A 17,872-nucleotide genomic window follows, 5' to 3' on the forward strand; every position below is an offset into this window, starting at 1 on the left:
GAGAGTGTAGATCTATTGTGTGTCAGCCAGACGGCATGTTTGATTGACAGAACAGCAAGTGGGTGAGGTTTGTCGGCAGGCATTTCCGGCAGTTACTAAGACTTACGCTGTCACAGATAACGTCACAAACAGGCCCAGGCAAAGAGTCAGTTGACCTGGTTGATGTAGCGGTTGGGTAGCGTCAGCTAACGAACGTGCGACAATTGGGGCGCTACAAAGTTTGTGTAGTTCAGTTTAGGCCCATATGTATGCTTGTTTTATTACCCTTCATAGTTGTCACACAATGCTGTGCTGGCGTATTTTGCATTAGCATTCTCTTTTTTCAGCTCTTGGTCCCTGTCCCTTAGCAGCCTCTAAAATAGAAGCCTAATTAGCTTCCCCAGGTAGTGAAGAGAGAACAGAAGACAATATCTGGCTCCTTGTCAACACACATGGCGTCGAGTGCACAAATAAAGCAGCGTGCAAGGGTAGGTGGCTACAGGGAGGAGAAACCCACTGTTTAACCATCAGGGTGCTTCTGCCAGAAAACTCCAATTTTGGCTCGTCATACTGGGAAAACTCAGGCACCGGTCCCTCCAGGCTCGATGCACGGCTGTAGGTAGCAACAGCCCGGTGGAGTACTTGTGAATTTTCCCCTAGTTAAGTTGGACTCACTTTGAGCACTTTGGCAGTGCTGCATAAAACAGGCGGGACAATTGGGGAATGTTGTATCCCCTCTTGAGTGGCAGGATGTTCAGGTATTTGTTAGAAGCCACCCCTGCGTATGGTGAGAGACCACGGAACATATTTTCCCAATGCATTTTGTTCTCGCTTACCTCACAGGAGATGTACTGGCAACTCTGAAATGTGAATCCTTGTAGGAAACTTCACTTGCATCATCCACCCACCCTGGTTAATTGTTTTTTTTTTTTTATTATTATTATTTTTTATTCCAGCACACACTATTGCAAACAACAATTAGCACTTTTGTCTAGCCCATTAAAAATGTGTAGATATGTTCGCCCATATTGGTGCGAAAGAGTTCACAAGAAAATACACTGTAAAAAAATATTTTCAAGATTTGTTTTCACAACATATTTTCTTTTGTCAAATCAACTTTATAATAATTTATTTAGTTGAGATAACTTATTATTTTGAGTTGCTGATGGTTAAATCAATCTACTTCATTGTATTAACTCACTTTTTCCAGTTCAATGAACTTAAAATTCCAAGGCAACCAGTTTACTTACTTTTTTTAAGTTAAACCATCAATATTTTTTTTACAGTGTAGTATCAAGTCCCGGCAAAACAAAGACCTAACAAAAATGTCCCTGACCACTAGGGGGATATCAGTTGATAAAGAGTTTAAATTGATGTGCACTCTGTTTTGCTCACTCACATGAAGTAATACATTTACTACATTTGTAAAGAACAAATACAAGTACACATTCACTTATACATTCACAACATGCATTTACTTAGACAGTCACTTGTAGAGTAACAGGCCAGAAATCCAGTTGTCCAACTGCCCTGACTGGTTGGGATAATTTATGTTGTGTATCTGTTGGCCACCATAAAAACACCCTTCAAATTAATTAATGACAAAAATTGTTAGATATTAAGAGCTTGTTTTGTATATCTTTTAGAGCAATGTGTCCTAAAACTGGTAAGTTACTTAGCATTTTTGCACTTTTATACTAGTCAGTGGGCTTTTTTTTTCCTGGGTTTTTGGTGAAATGCCTGAAATAAGGTCTGTGATCAACACAAGCTCACGATAGTTTCATGTTTTATTCTACGGCATAAAATATATTAGTAATACCCTGATTACTGTCTTTTTTTGTCTTGAAACTCTATTGGCCAATTGCTGTGTTCTTTAGCATCTGAAACAGTTTGCCTTACAGCATTCTCTGAACACGTTTATAAATATCTTATTCAGTTTTGATTTTCAAGTAATGTAAGTTGTGTTAAGTACTTTTTAGATTAACACAAAGACATTTCACCAAAAAGCAATGCCTTATTTTTATCCAGATGCTCCCCAAAAATCTCATGCCGAAGCAAAAATGAAAAGAAAATCACACCATCAGTCTTACTAATGTATGTTTTCCTACCAGATGATTTAGTGTTTTCCTTGCTGTGATTTCATGTGACGCGTGCCACAAATACATGCAGCTGTCAGATCCATCCTCGTCCTCCTACTCGGGATGACGAGGAATCGTCCCGGAAAGCTTTGAGCGCTCAGGCGGCTAATGTTTTAACTGCACGGCGCTCACTCGTGAAACGCACGCCATGAAAGATGTCATAATTGTGCCTGGATTGCACCTGCTTCACTTTCCTCGCCCAGTCCCGTCTTTCCAATCTAATATGCGAGATTTCGGTCTGAAGTGATAGCGCGACAGGACCGAACATGCATCTTAGAAGGTTGACAAACTGTGTTAGACTCGAAATCTTGGCACTGGCGTTCGGTTCTAGTGGAGGGCACTAATTAAAAGTGTAAGATGGTGATTAAGATTGAGCTTGCTATGGAAACACCCTTGAGGGAACCTCAAAAAGAGCTGAACGTGAAGTAAAGGGAGCAGATTAACAACAGAGGGGCTTTACTTCAGAGAGACTGTCGCCCCTGTTTATGCAGAGCTAGAAGTGTCGATACCTCTGCTTTGATTCACCTTTGAAAAGCCAGAGAGCTTGTACAGCGATGGCAACATTTAATTAGCTGCAAATCTGTGCTGTCTGCTGCCTGGCATTAAATTACATCCCTGACTGATATGACCTTTTTAAATGATGTATCGATTTGTTAATACTGCTTAGCATTAGTGCCTGGGTGTCATGATGTCGTCGCGCAAAATTGAAGTAATATTTGTGCTGGTATTGATTTAGTGAAAATGCGGAAGACGGTGTGATATTTCCGGGCTGTTTGCTTTGGGGATTCTTCTTTCCTGCTGGGTTGACACATTACTGCCTCCCTCAACCGTTCTTTCACACATGCACACACTTTTTTGTTGTTGTGATAATCAACTAAGGAGGCTGAAAGATGTGATTTCCAGTACTTGAAAATGAATATTACAAAATAGAACAGCATAATAACTAGGGTTGGGTATCGAGAATCGAGTATCGATTGGAACCGAGACTAACTTTTCGTTTTTCCCGGAATCGTTCAAAAGTTAAAATTTCGATTCCTAGTTTCGATATTCACAGTCCGCCGAGCGGAAGAAGAAACCGCTGAACAACACCAACGAAGAAGCGTCTACCGGAAGTGTTAGCATAACCACGCGAGTCGAACATGAGTACCTTACGTCGGCGATCCAAAGTGTGGCTTCACTTTTCTAAAAATAACGAAATCTTGGCAAAACGCAAAATTTGTGACAAAAGGAGTATTTTTACAGAAGGAGTATTTCCTTCAGAAAGACCGTTGGTAAACAAGGTTAGCTAAACTTTTTTGACCCTGCCTCTTAAAAGAATCGGAATCGAGAATCGTTAGGAACCGGAATCGAAACAAGGAATCGTAATCGGAATCAGAATCGTTCAAATTCAAACGATACCCAACCCTAATAATAACCCTCACGTACATATTATCCGCTGTAAGTGTCTTAGTTTTATTTACTTACTTTATTCGTTGTCTTTAAAGACAAACGTTATTACATTACAAAATGCATAGTATACCGTCTGAATTCATGCCCTTTTGGAGAATGTGCTATAATAAATGAAGAACTTTCTGACCATTAATGATGAACCTTCTTTAAGTATGCAGGTGTTGCAGGGCTATACTACATGCAGACTATTTGGTATGTGAATGATATAATTTTTTTTGCAGTTGAAATGCCAACAAGTAAATAGGAATTCAAGCGATTGGGAATTTCGCTTCAGGTTAGTCATACAGATTCACAGCGTTAAAGGGATAGTTCACTTTGAAATTAATTTTTGATATGTTTTAGCTTACCTCAAGAGCATATGAGTTGTAGGTCTCTTTGTTTCCACAGTATTTTCAATTTTGATTTTTTTAGGTCAAACCGTTCTTGTCTGTCAGTCATATAATGGAGGTATATGGGGTCCACCTCAAAGAGCATGCACAGACAAGTCCAAATTAAACCTGATTTAATGACTCGTAAATGTAAGCACACACTGATGGCCTAAGACACGAAACGAGTGGTTTGTCTGAGAAAATTAACAGTATTTATATTGTTTTTACCTCATGTAACCACAGCCACGTCCAAGTGATCTGAGGGTGTGGACGCTTTGGTCTGAGCAAGCCCCGGAAGTGATCGCGCGTGTACATCACTCATTGTTTACACAGAGATTTTGGAAGCATTACCTTTCACTGTGAAGGTCTAAACATATTTAGATATACGGAAATCGATTAGATATTTAATTTACATATAGGAAATCGCAATAGAAGACGATTTCTATATATCAACAGACAACGTTTAATTTTTTTTTTTTTCCAACAGCGCAAGAGATCACTTCCGGCGCATGTGATCCCGACCGATGCCGACCGTCTTAGGCCATCAATATGTACTTACATTTACGAGTCATTAAATCATGTTTAATTTGGACTTGTCTGTGCATGCTCTTTGAGGTGGACCCCATATACTTCCATTATATGACTGACAGACAAGAACGGTTTGACCTAAAAATATCAAAATTGAAAATACTGTGGAAACAAAGAGACCTACATCTTGGATGCCTTTGAGTTAAGCTAAAACATATCAAACATTAATTTCAAAGTAAACTATCCCTTTAAAGCTGCTTAGTTTGAAAGTAACTTTTGTGTGAGCTGTGCTTCAATCATCTCTACACTATAGGCAATGGATCTTTTTTGCTCATTCACACCAAGAACAATGACAATTTATAGAGTCCACAACAACAGATGACATGTTCTTTTTATTAATAGCGAACACTTCAGTTATGTTGTTTTTCACTTGAGCTCTTTAAAGTTGAGTGGATTACAATGTTTTTATCATTCATCTACTGAAAAAAAAATTGTTCTGAATGTGATTACAACATCATTGTTTGTTATTATCATTATATGTGGTGTTAACTTCACTATTCTTATAAACATAGAACTACTATATTATTAAAACTTTATAATATTGTTATTTTTGTATGTTTACAAAAAAAATACTTAAGGCTGACATTATCTATGTGTCTATGGAGTAGCTTTAGCTGAATCAATAAAATATGTGTGAGGGTTTTTCAATAGAGTACTCCACTGTACAAATTGCTGTATTATGTCTTTGCTTCTTCAAACTCCAAAATAGGAGTGTCTGGACTTTGAAGTCTCTGCAGACCGTGTCCCGATATAGTCTATAACATCATTAGCAGGGCAGGTTAGCACAATCTGCTGGTGTATTGCTGGGATAGCAGGGTTTAAAACAGAGGGTGATATGCTACTGTACATCCTTACAAGGTGTGTGTGTATGTGTGGATCAGCTTTGTATGACTCATATCTCCATAAAATAGATAGATAAATAGAATAAATATATAAATCAATGTCACACAGGACAGTCTTTTGCTTCCATTTTTTCACAAGAATTTCGGGCTGTGTCAGTTTTCTTCTTCAAAAGTTTATATATATATGTATATATATATATATATATATATATATATATATATATATAAACTTGATAGTGGATAAACCTTAAATCATCGTATGTTGGCTATTCTGCATTGCAAAACAACATCAATGATGGTGAATGTTTATTGTCCTACGTGTTGAGATATCTATTTTTAAATGATATAAATCAACAGATGGGTTAAAAATGAATGAATGAATGAATGAATGAATGAATGAATGGACTGGAAAATTATTATATAATATAATTTAGGAGGTATCTGAGCTTGTTCACTTGGTTAGTGGTCTTACAGGTGGTTATGGCCACTAAAATCTCAATGTAGTTCTGTTTGCCTGTCTGACCTCCCATCTCTCTCTCTATTTTTTTCTCTCTCTCTTTCTGCTGGAACAGGGAGATGTAATCTGAGCGAGTGAGTAGTTGGTGAGCGTGTTAATAGTGTTAGGCTGTAGGCAGGGTGCCGTTCTGGTCCGGCTCGGCTGCACATGCATTTGATGGATCACTCTTCTGTCAGATCAATTTTAGAAATGCATTGGAACCAGAAAGACAAAGAGAGAAAGAGTGAGCTAGAGAGATAGAGAGGGAAGGTCAGGGGCGGAATATAGTGGGTACGGAAAGTCACCGAGCGATATAAAAGGGTGGACATATGAAAGGCGCTGGGAGTGAGAGATATAAAGATGATACCGCCACAGGAGGATGGCAGAAACAAAGTGAGAAATAACAATGGGGTAAAATGGTATCGCTGCAAAAATGCGTGGGAGACTGAAAGGTAAAAGAAAAAAAAATGTAAGTGAATAGTATTCGATATTTCCCTCTCCATCGCCCTCGATATTTATAGCTGATAAGGACTTGAGGCTAGAGAAAAAAAGAATGATCTCTTTGAACCATGTGTTGAAACTGGTGGAAACTGACTATTAACTACACTCCTCCACACAGACTAAAATCCACTTTCTTCGATTTGAATGCCACAAATATGTAGAAAATATACACAAAGTCGTTCTTCACCACAATTGGAGCAGCCAAAGGTCATGTCTGCCAATGTTTAGATGCAGCTTTAGCTTTAGATGCAGTTGAGGGACACTCGAGGGCTTCACGATTTATTAAAGTAAAACGGTAATTGCGATAGGACTAGTGACTTTTTTTTTTTTTTTTTTTTTTAAGTCAGAAAGACTTGATTTAATTAAATAAATAAATGCACTGTTTTAAAGGGATACTCCACTTTTTTTTTTTTTTTTTTTTTTTTTTTGGAAATAGGCTCATTTTACAACTCCCCCAGAGTTAAACAGTTGAGTTTTACTGTTTTCGAATCCATTCAGCCGATTTTCTTATTTTTAGAAGAATATCAGTAACCGGACAGTTTCTGGTCTCATTGACTTCCATAGTATATTTTTTTTTTCCTATGGAAGTCAATTATACCAGAAACTGTCTGGTTACTCAAGGAGGCAGGTAAAACAGTAGGCAGGTGTTTAAGTAAAACACTTAAATCCTTATTTCTCCCATCTCAGGGGAAAATAAGGGAATAAACCATGACCATTCAGAAATATGATTTTGTTTCTAAAGATACAAAGCTTAATGCAAATGGGTGAAGTGTCCCTTTAAGCGTGGCATTTTGATCTGTTAAGCAGTTCACTCAACTTCTTAAGTGTTTCTTTGCAGCTTGAGTTACTTCGGCTGGTTTTCGAGGGGTTTTGAGTAGTAATTATAGTGTAGCAGGTCAGACTTGGAGATCAGCTATCTAACACCAGCAAAGTGGGGAGATCAGTTAGACCAACTTAAGAACACCAACAAATAGGGCAGGCTGGAAGTTCAAATGCGTGTTTTATTTTGTTTTTGTTTTCAGCAGAAAAAGTGCTACCAAATTTCAACGTCTCAAGTCTTCTATTTGTTGGATCAAAGCTTGTAATGTCCCCAAACTTCACACATTGGTAGAGCCAAATGAGTTGGACATGTTTGAAAAAACAAAACAATGTTTTGAAAGAGTAACTGTGTTTTTATTCTTCTGGAAGTCAACCTTCGAATGGTCTACTCTGCACACAGTAGTTGTCTCTGCACAATTGAGATAGGATAAATACATTTCTAAAGAACTATAAAATAAAAAGTCCTTTGTTGAATTTGGAGAAAAGGGGTTCTTTTTAGACATTGGCCTGCAAAACCCTTTTTTACTTTAATTGGAACATTTTATTTGTATGTGTGAATGGTGTGGAGGAGATTTGAGAGTTGTTGAAGAGTGTGAAGACGAAGCAGGAGAGTTGGCTATAGGGAGTTTTGAGGTTATTGAGAGTTTGGGGAGGTTTCTAAAAGGATGTACTTGAGATCTTTAGTTGAGCCAAAGCATGCTGAGAGACTGTGAATTAAAAAGCAAAATTAAGATGTGATTGAAAAATGGAGCTTGTGGAAGAAGTTAAAATTGTGTCCACTTTATTTCTTATTCACCTTCCAGTATGGCTATACAACAGCTTTTTTGTCTGAGCTGCCTTGTTTTCTACTGTCTAGTATAGGCAGCCATTTTCTAAGGTAGCATCGTAATCATGGTAGAGCCTTATAAGTTAACAATTTATATGTACAACACACCACATATTCAGCAACTGCACACCCCACACACTCAGCAGCTAGATTTCGAACGTTTTCCTTTAGATTGTTGGCATCGGTAAGATTTTTAAATGTTTTCGAAGTAGTCTCTTGTATGAAAGTATGAAAAGTAGTCTCTTGTTTGAAATGTATGGAAGCTTGTTTCTGCCATGGACTGAAACAATTTAAAAGATAATTGTGACTTTTTTTTTTCTCCTCACAAATCAGATTTTTTTTTTTCAATTTGAATTTGAATTTGACAAAGCTGACTTTTCAGCATCAATCATTCCAGTCTTCAATGTCACATGATCGTTTAGAAATCGTGGAGTGCTGATCTGGTGCTCAAATAACATTTCTTATTATCAATGTTAAACACAGATATGATTCATATTTGTGTCGAAACTGTGATTATATGTTTTGCATGATTTTTTTGTTATAAATTGTAACTGATTTCTCCCTGTTTTATTCATTAATTTAAGACTTTTATTTTACCTTTTATTAGACTTTATTTCGATGATCCACTTTTGACATTGTACTAACCATCAGTAACTTTGCAACTATATGTCAACTAACTAATTAGTTTATGTCAACTAATATGTCAACAAACTGAGTTAGTAGAATAAGTTGACATGTTGCAAAGTTACTTATAGTCTAGAATGTCTGTTGGGGAGCATTAAAATAAAGTGTTAGCATATACTAAGCAGACAGTCAACTATTACTCTGACAGCTTGTTGACATACTGTATATTTGCAAAATTACACACTCCAACAATGCTTATATATATATATATATATATATATATATATATATATATATGATTTTACAGTCCATTGTCATTTTAAAAATAAAAACCTTATATATATATATATATATATATATATATATATATATATATATATATATATATATATATATATATGTATATATATATACACCTTTTCCAATCCTGACCAAAACAAATCATTGTTAAATCATAAGTTTGCACTACAAATAGGCTATGCGTTATCCATCAGTTTGATTGAATGAGCTATACAATTTCCTTCATCTTCTTATGTTCAGACTTCAAGAGAATAACATAACACTTGTATTTTGTGATGTGGTATGATAATAATAACTGTGGCAAGAGCTCTTTTCAGTCGCTGCATTCCTTTCCTCCTGATTATTATTTGTATTCCTTTGAATTCCACTATAACTGAATAAAAAGGATAAAGGATACTGCACATTTGTCCCAATTTAATTTATGATACATAGCATTAATTATTCACTGGAATGCACTAAGAGTCTCTTACTTTTCTCCCAGAATCCTCGCATCTCCTTCATGTTTGTTTTCACACTGATGCTTAAAAATGTAATTGTCTCCTGTTTGCACTTCTAACACTCATAAGCAATGTTTATTTATTTATTTAAACATTTTTTGTCTCATACAATGACAGAAATCACTTTGAACTATAATCACTCAATGTTCCAGTTAATTAATGTTTTTATTCAGGTTACATCAAAAGCAGCTTTACCTTGTGCCATCTAGTCTGTCAGATAAGTTTCAGCCTATCAAACTTGTAGCGTGACCACAGATGCAACGCTAGCGCAATAGATCAATGGCGCTACTATTGTAATCAGTAGAGAACATGGCAACTTTGTTATATATGGCAGCGGTGTGGTGTTGTGTTTCATCCCTGATTAGAGAAGGGTATACTGTAACTGCAGCCTGGAGGTCTCCAAATGGGGGTGGGAACTCCAAAATGGGACGACATGGCTTCCTCCCATTGATGTCTGCTCTAATATGCAATAATAATGCTTTTAATTATAATTTGGCATTGTGTTTTATTCATTTTAGATACACATTGTTTACTTTATTATTCCCCAAGTTCACCGGCCACTATCATTTATGCGAGTTCTAGAGAAATGGATGAATTTACGTTACGTAAATCCGACAGGTCCGATTCTCTGAATACCCCAGTTTGTGTCCAAGCACGGGGTCTGAGTTAGTAGAGTGTCTAAAGTGGACCATTGAAATAAAGTGTTATTAAATATTATTTTGTTTCCATTATCTTTCATCTTTGTTTGTATTTTAACATTATTTTTTTTCTATGTTGTTTTACTGTCAGTTAGTTAGAACAGTACTTAATTAATAATGCATTGGACATTATTGACATGATTCTCTTACACAAAAAGGAGATAAACAGCACAAAAAATAATTGGATCAAAGAAAAGGTCAATGAAACATCTTGAAAGTTTTTATATATTTGTTTTTTTCCTGTGAGCCACCACAAAGAATATTAAGATATTTAAGTAAACTGAAACAAATCTCTTTCTGTTCTTTCTCACTAGATGACCCAGGAGCAGTACATCCTGGCATCTCAGCCGAACCCCCTCCAAAGGCCGGGATGTGCTACTGTGTACCCTGTGGGGATTTATGGCTGGCGAAAGCGCTGTCTCTATTTCTTCATCCTCCTTCTCCTCGTCACCATGATCGTCAACCTAGCTTTGACCATCTGGATTTTAAAAGTCATGAACTTCACCGTGGTGAGCAATTCTTTCTTTTATTGCGATCCTCTTTCTCATTATGTTTTTATTCGTTTAACGCTGATGCAAGGAAGACTATTACTATTGCTTTTAATATGAACAACCCCAGTAAGTATTAAACAATGGTGCGTAACTCATCCTGTGTTTCAGAAATGAATTATTCCACAAATTAGGCTGCTTGCTATTACTCCATTAGCCCTGCATTTAAGGAATGTAAGCCTTATCTATGTCCCTGAATATCATTAAGACTTTGGGGTGGGCTGTTTTGACAATTTTACACCTAGAACACCCATATAGGCACTTTATTTTGTGGTTCATAGGGTACTGGTTGTATGCACGTTATGAATGTTAGTTAATGGATAATAGTTAATGCATTGGCTTATAATGAGCAATGTTGAAAATTCTTGAGAAAATGAAATCAAGTTGTATCTGATTCTCAGCAACTTGGTGTACATTTGTGATCCATGCTGACAAAATGAGTCACAATGAGTTATTGTTATTTTTGTATTTACATTACATATATATTCACATTCGATATTATCTTCAAAATGATGCATGATTTGTTGGATTCAGATAAAAAAAAAAAATGCCGGGCTTGAAGTTGAGAGTCAGTACATTTTTAGATAGGCTATATCGAGTTAAAGTCTTCTGAAGGTTCCGAAACAAAATGATCTATAGCAAGTACATCTTAAAATCCCTTGGAATAACATTAAATTTGTCACAAACCAAGTCAAAATGCATGCAGAAAAAAATATACAGTACATTCAACCTTTTTCCAATGATAACATAATTGTTCGATTGACATTAATGAGACAGACAGCCTTTTTTAAGACCTACTGTAATGCACGGATCTAAGATAATCAGCTGTTTTTCCCCAACAGTTAGCCAAAGGTTAATTTAAACATAACTGATAAATTTTGTGTGAATACCATAGACTATAAAACAAATATGAACGTAGTGTCTGTGACGTCACCCGTAGGTTTCTGTAGAGCGTTTTTGAAGCCTAAAGTGGACTGAGCCAGCCGTCGCCATCTTGGCAGCATGTCACCTCTCGTCACTACCCGATATAAAATGGGCAAAGAGGCGGGACGTGGGTGGAGCTGAGGTGCTAATGCTATATGCTACTGGCCTCGCACTAAAGTGACAGCTGATTGAAGAAGTAAAGCCAATAGTTAAAATTCATGTTTTTGCCCTTCGAAATATTATAATAGTTAACCCATGCCATCAAGAATGTTCTATAAATGTGCACAAAGTTTGAATACTGGGCTTTACAATGATACCAAACTTTTGCTGAGGGGGAAGTACCCGTCGTCGAGAAACAAACAGAGAAATAGCATTTTGTCATTGATTATTACAAACAAAGGAAAGATTTGGCACACCTCTCAGAAAATGTATTTAATTACTATTTGGAGCGTTGGGATCACTAGACATGGGCTTGATGGAGACATTTTTGTGAAAACCTCAAATTTGACCAAATTGACATTGTATCTTGTGCACATTCTGACTCATATTGCCAGCACTGGTCACATTTGTTGTATTCACTCATTGGCTCAAATTATCTTTCTCTTTCTTTCGTGTGAATGGCCTTACTCAGATGGTCAGGTGTACTAGCTTGCAAGCATGAGGTCACAACACTTTATTTGCCCAACTGATTAGTCATTGTTTAACAGCATCTGGCATACATGCTGTCTGTTCAGAATTACAAACCATGGCTGTCTGGATCAGCGGAGTTGTGAACCTACTCAAAAATGAACACTCTGTGGTTTGTCTGCCGAGACAGCAAGAAGAATGAGAGGATTTTGTGGGCTTGAACAAGTGTGTGTGTGTGAGAGAGAGAGAGAGATTTAGGGAGAGACTGTGTAAGAACTGGGAAATACAATAGAACTAAAATACCTCTTTGTATAGTTAGTATGTGTCCGAGTCGCTGCTATTATAACATGCGGGCTCTTGAAACCTCTTTTTTTAGCGTATGTACTCATGTGTGGTTGCAGGTCCTATTGTGTGTAGTGTTGGGGGAGATGCTCTTTAGTCATAGTCTTAGCATTAGTTTACTTATGGCGCTTTTCCACTGCATGGTACGGTACGGTTCGGATAGGTACGGCACGCTTTGGCGCTTTTCCACTGCATGGTATGGTACGGCTCGACTCGGTACGGCTCACTTGTGGCGCTTTTCCACTGCATGGTATGGCACGGCTCGACTCGGTATGACTCACTTGTGGCGCTTTTCCATTATGGTATGGTACGGTACGGTCGCTTCGGCTCGCTTTGAATCATACCTGGTCTGTTGAGGTTCCAAGAATACCGTAACGGTACTAAAATGTGACGTGGAACACTGCAGATCACTACCAGCGTCATTGTATTTGCGACCAATAGACATCTAAACGAGAAACCAAACCCGCTAGATTTGAATAGCCAGTAACAGCCGCCGCTTTTATCGAACTTATTGTCTTAAAATCCCAACCACTTTAAAGCGGTACTAACTGCATTGGAAAAGCAACCAAGCTAAGGCGAACCAAGCCGAGCCGTGTCGAGCCGTGGAAAAGCGAAGCGAGTCGAACCGTGCCACGCCAAGCCGAACCGTACTGAGCCGTACCAGCAGTGGAAAAGCACCATTTATTGATACTTACATTTTTTATTTACCTATTTATTTACTCATTTATTTAATTTGTTTTTAGTTTTAATATTGTGGGAAATTAAAATCATTTCTATCATTTTGCGAGCAAAGATGGAGTTGGTGATAAAGAAAGATGTCCCTTCACATAGGAATATTTCACCCAAAAGTTTGTCGATATCACACATGAAATTTGCAAACTTTACGAGAGTTATGCTGGTGAAGGAATCTCAAATCACAGTCCATTATTCACTTCAGAAAATGGAAGCAAAAACTGACCGTGCTTTTGGAATCTATCACTGAATTAACGACATCCCAGAGGAAATATTTGGTTGCTCAGTTGTTGAGTTTTGGATGTTAACTAACATTGCTTAGGAGATATAAGACGAGACATAAATGAGACATGACAAATATATGAGAGAAAAGGAGTTAAAGATGAGAATGTGGTGGGAATAATATATATTCATTGTCTGGCTGAAATCTCTTTCAAGAGTCCATTATAGGAATGTTTTATTGTTCAAGGGTTGCTCTTTTTAAGCTCAAGAGACTTAGCTGTGATTCTCATTTATCAAAATCAAAATGTAGTAGATGAACAACGATGCTTTTTTTTGTCTTGGCTCAAACAACAACTTCATAAGAATGATGCGTGTAACAAGTATTTAATTTATAACGACGTGTGTGGGATGTAGGTTTGTAGCCTGTTTTAAACACCTTTTAATTTAGGAGTCCTCAATCCTCATTTGCACGTTTATGTGCCACAATGTGGAGATGTCGCTATTAAATTACAGAAGGGCAAATTAATTGTATAATAATTATTATTATATTAATTATCATCATCATCATCATTATCTTCATATTGTCAAAGACATCAGCAATCAGTGATCTCTGACTATCATTGATACACAATCGGCACAACCATACTGTGCAGCTGATATCTTTGCTGTGTGACTGCCAAGGGGACTGCGCCATGCACAGACTTATTACTGACTTCATCTTGGCAAACCTCGAGTTGTTTGACCTGTAAAGTGGAAAAACTCTTAGGTGGGCCTTTCTCCAACTACAATGGGAGATAGCACTACATGAGCCAACAGAGTTGGACCTAATGACAAAAATAGGCATATATTCATAGTACACATATATTCTCCCATTAATCCTTGTTATCATGCCTGCATAGAACTCTAGAAATTCAAAGCTGGATCAGTGACATACTGCCAGCTTCACTCATTCCTCCCACTCGTTTACTGTCTCCTGAGTTCTAATCAACATCACCTGCAACTCATCAGTTCATCTCCCTTTTCGACACCCCTTCACACACTCATTAACTGCGTTTAGATGGACCCTTATAATTGGATTGACGGCTCAATCGGACTAAAAAAACTTCATGTAAAAACCTAAATCGATCCGATTGAGCTCGATCTGACTGTAATTTTGATCAGATTGGAAGGGGTGGTTTACTCCTTTTGTAATCCTATCGCGAGAACATGTGAACACTTCTTATATAGCCTGGTTCATGACGTGACCCACCTCTAACATCCCGTCACGCCATTGGACTGATTTTACATGTGCTTCAATACATCATCACGCAAAGCGTTCCCTTAGCGTCAATTGACGCAACGCGAGTTCCCTCGAAAGGAAAGTAAGATTTAACCCGAACGTTTAAATAACAAAAGTTATAATCATTGTAGCTTTAGAGATCATCAGTGACAAAAGGAAAGATTCTCAAAGCCTTTAATTATTTATTAAGTTACCTGTTCAAATATACAGACAGTACAATGGATCAACACACTGTATAGAAAACTTAGTTGTAACAAATATTGTACAGTTGTACAAACAAGGCCGTAAAAGCCTTTCTCAGAGAATGAGGTTACGCACCAGTCTGCAGGAGTGGTGGGGTTAAAGCCTCTCTCCAGGATCAACAGTTACCTTTCCTTTATACCCTGAGGAAAGCATTGTTAAACATGAGTGGAATATCAATACCAACACCAACCTATAGGAAACCAAAAGATGAGGCAAATGGGTGGTGATCAAGAGGGGGAGAAGAACATTAACATATTCTCCTCAATGCACAATAGTACCTAGATTTTACACTAGGATATAAGTTTACCACCATTCATGTCAGTGTATAAACTGTCAGATGAGACCAAACATGACATAATTACATATTAGAACACACTAAACAGTATGTAGTTGAAAGCATATGTCATGTGAAGCAAATGGTACAGACGTGTCATTGAGGTGCAAATGACTCTCCCGACAGAACTATCATGTGCCTGGAGTGCCCCAAAAGTCCTCAATCCGCGTATTGATGCAATCACTTTAACCGTTAATAACCGTCAACCTTTATCGTTAATAGGTGGTTTGCAGTCACGTGATTGTGTTGACGCGTGGAATGCAGATGGAGGGCAAGGAGTGAAGAGCGCAATGGACGAAAATCCGTAATGTACTACTTTAGACGCTATTTCAAGAGAAATATATCGACAGAAAATCGGAACATGTTGGACGTGATCCTTACGTTATGAAGAGGACCAATTTTCAACTGAATTGAGAGATTTGCCTGCCATCGAGGCTGTAGATATCAGCAACTAACTCGTCTTACAGACATCCTTTGACTTTACAAAGTTCGGAAACTGGTACGTTAAAAACTGTAAAAACTGGCGTTTTTGTGTCAATTTCTTGTATTTTCCACCCTTATGAACAACAACTTTTGGCACACGATAAAAACTCTTCGTGGTTTGATCGACTTGAGCAACCATAAACGACGCAAAACATAGGCATTTTGAGTGTGTTATAGTGCTTCCTACTTCCTGCTCTCCATCTGCATTTCGCGCCATGGCAACGCAGTGGCGTGACATCACGTGAAAACAAGCTATATAGCACGCAAACCCAAGGCGTTATAAATCCTTTAGCGTTAATATGAGACTACCCTACCCCACACCTAAACCTACCCATCACAGCACGTGTTATATTAACGATAACGGGTGTCATGTGCGTAGTATTTCTCCGTTTTGTCATATAGTGTCACATATGACGCTAAAGGATGAGAATGCGTTGGCCACACATACAGTAATACAAATCTGGAGGGGTCGTACAACATAAATTCCTGTTTTGTATTATTTTATATTGGTCAAACTTTAGGAATTTGATTTGGCAGAGAAGGTCTTCAAATATTATTACCAGTAAATATGGGGTCATAGGGAGAATCGAGAGAGTTCACTGTGTCGCTGGTTCCACATCGGCATGAAGGCAGTTTCACACAGGTAGCGAAAAACCAGCCCGTTCTCATCCTTTAACGTCATATAGAACGCTATATGCAAAAACGGCGCTATACTACGCACATGGCACCCTTTATCGTTAATATAACATGTGAACCCAAGACGTCATAAATCCTTTAGCGTGAATATGACACGCAGACCCTACCCCACACCTAAACTTAGCCCTCACAGCGCGTGTTATATTAACGATAACGGGTGCCATGTGCGTAGTTATAGCGCCATTTTTGCATATAGCGTTCTATATGACGTTAAAGGATGAGAATGCGTTGGAAAAACAAAAGTCTCTGGTTCATTTTCAATGAGAGACAAAGAAAGCAGCAAATTGCAGGCAGTTCTAGTAGCAGTAAAGACTGTATGCAAGCAGTGATCGCCTCGTACATCCGAAATCCCATCACTTGCGCCTGCACAGTTCTTCGGTTATAAATATTATTGGTAACACTTTATAATACGGTTCCTTCGTTAATGAATAACTACACAAGAACTAATGAGTAACACAATATCAACAATCTAGTAACTATTATTAAGTAACAAGAAACTTAACGAAGACAAGAAGATTAACGAACTAGTAAGTAATAGCGCACAGACGAAAGTGGTAGTTCACTATTAAGTAATCAATAACTACTATTTTTTTTAATACTTCCCAGAGAACTACTGAAAAATTGTATTAAGAATCTAGTAACTACTATTAACTAAAATAAATTCTTATTAACAAATTAGTAAGTAATAGCTCACAGATGAAAGTGTTACTAGATACTTCTGCGGGAATTACTAACTATTTTGATTCGTATTATAAAGTGAAGATCATTGGAACTAACTAGTAATTACTCAAGTGTTACTAAAGACATTTTCTAAAAGTATACTAAAGTTCACCAAAAATCTCAAACGTTTGTACAAATCATGACTAGATCATGTAGTAACACTTGAGTCATTACTAGTTAGTTCCAATGATCTTCACTTTATAATACGGATCCAAATAATTAGTAATTCCCACAGAAGTATCTAGTAACACTTTCATCTGTGAGCTATTACTTACTAATTATTTGGATCCGTATTATAAAGTGAAGATCATTGGAACTAACTAGTAATGACTCAAGTGTTACTACATGATCTAGTCATGATTTGTGCAAACATTTGAGATTTTTGGTGAACTTTAGTATACTTTTAGAAAATGTCTTTAGTAACACTTGAGTAATTACTAGTTAGTTCCAATGATCTTCACTTTATAATACGAATCCAAATAATTAGTAATTCCCCCAGAAGTATCTAGTAACACTTTCATCTGTGAGCTATTACTTACTAGTTCGTTAATCAGAGTTTCTTGTTAGTTAATAATAGTTACTAGATTGTTAATATTG

At 37.3% G+C, this 17,872-nt stretch overlaps 1 protein-coding gene across 2 annotated transcripts in view; it reads left to right on the top strand.

The window, feature by feature from the left end:
• sgcz (sarcoglycan zeta) overlaps positions 1–17,872 on the top strand; it is a 289,415-nt gene that overhangs the window by 162,321 nt on the left and 109,222 nt on the right. For both annotated transcript variants that reach the window (XM_089132423.1, XM_089132422.1), the window contains exon 2: positions 10,440–10,634. In XM_089132423.1, coding sequence (XP_088988549.1) covers positions 10,440–10,634 — 195 coding nt within the window. The remainder of the gene's footprint in view (positions 1–10,439; positions 10,635–17,872) is intronic.

The sequence above is a fragment of the Pimephales promelas genome, chromosome 6 (genome assembly GCF_988280905.1).
Source record: "Pimephales promelas chromosome 6, fPimPro1.hap1.1, whole genome shotgun sequence".
In the NCBI taxonomy this organism is placed as follows: domain Eukaryota; kingdom Metazoa; phylum Chordata; class Actinopteri; order Cypriniformes; family Leuciscidae; genus Pimephales; species Pimephales promelas.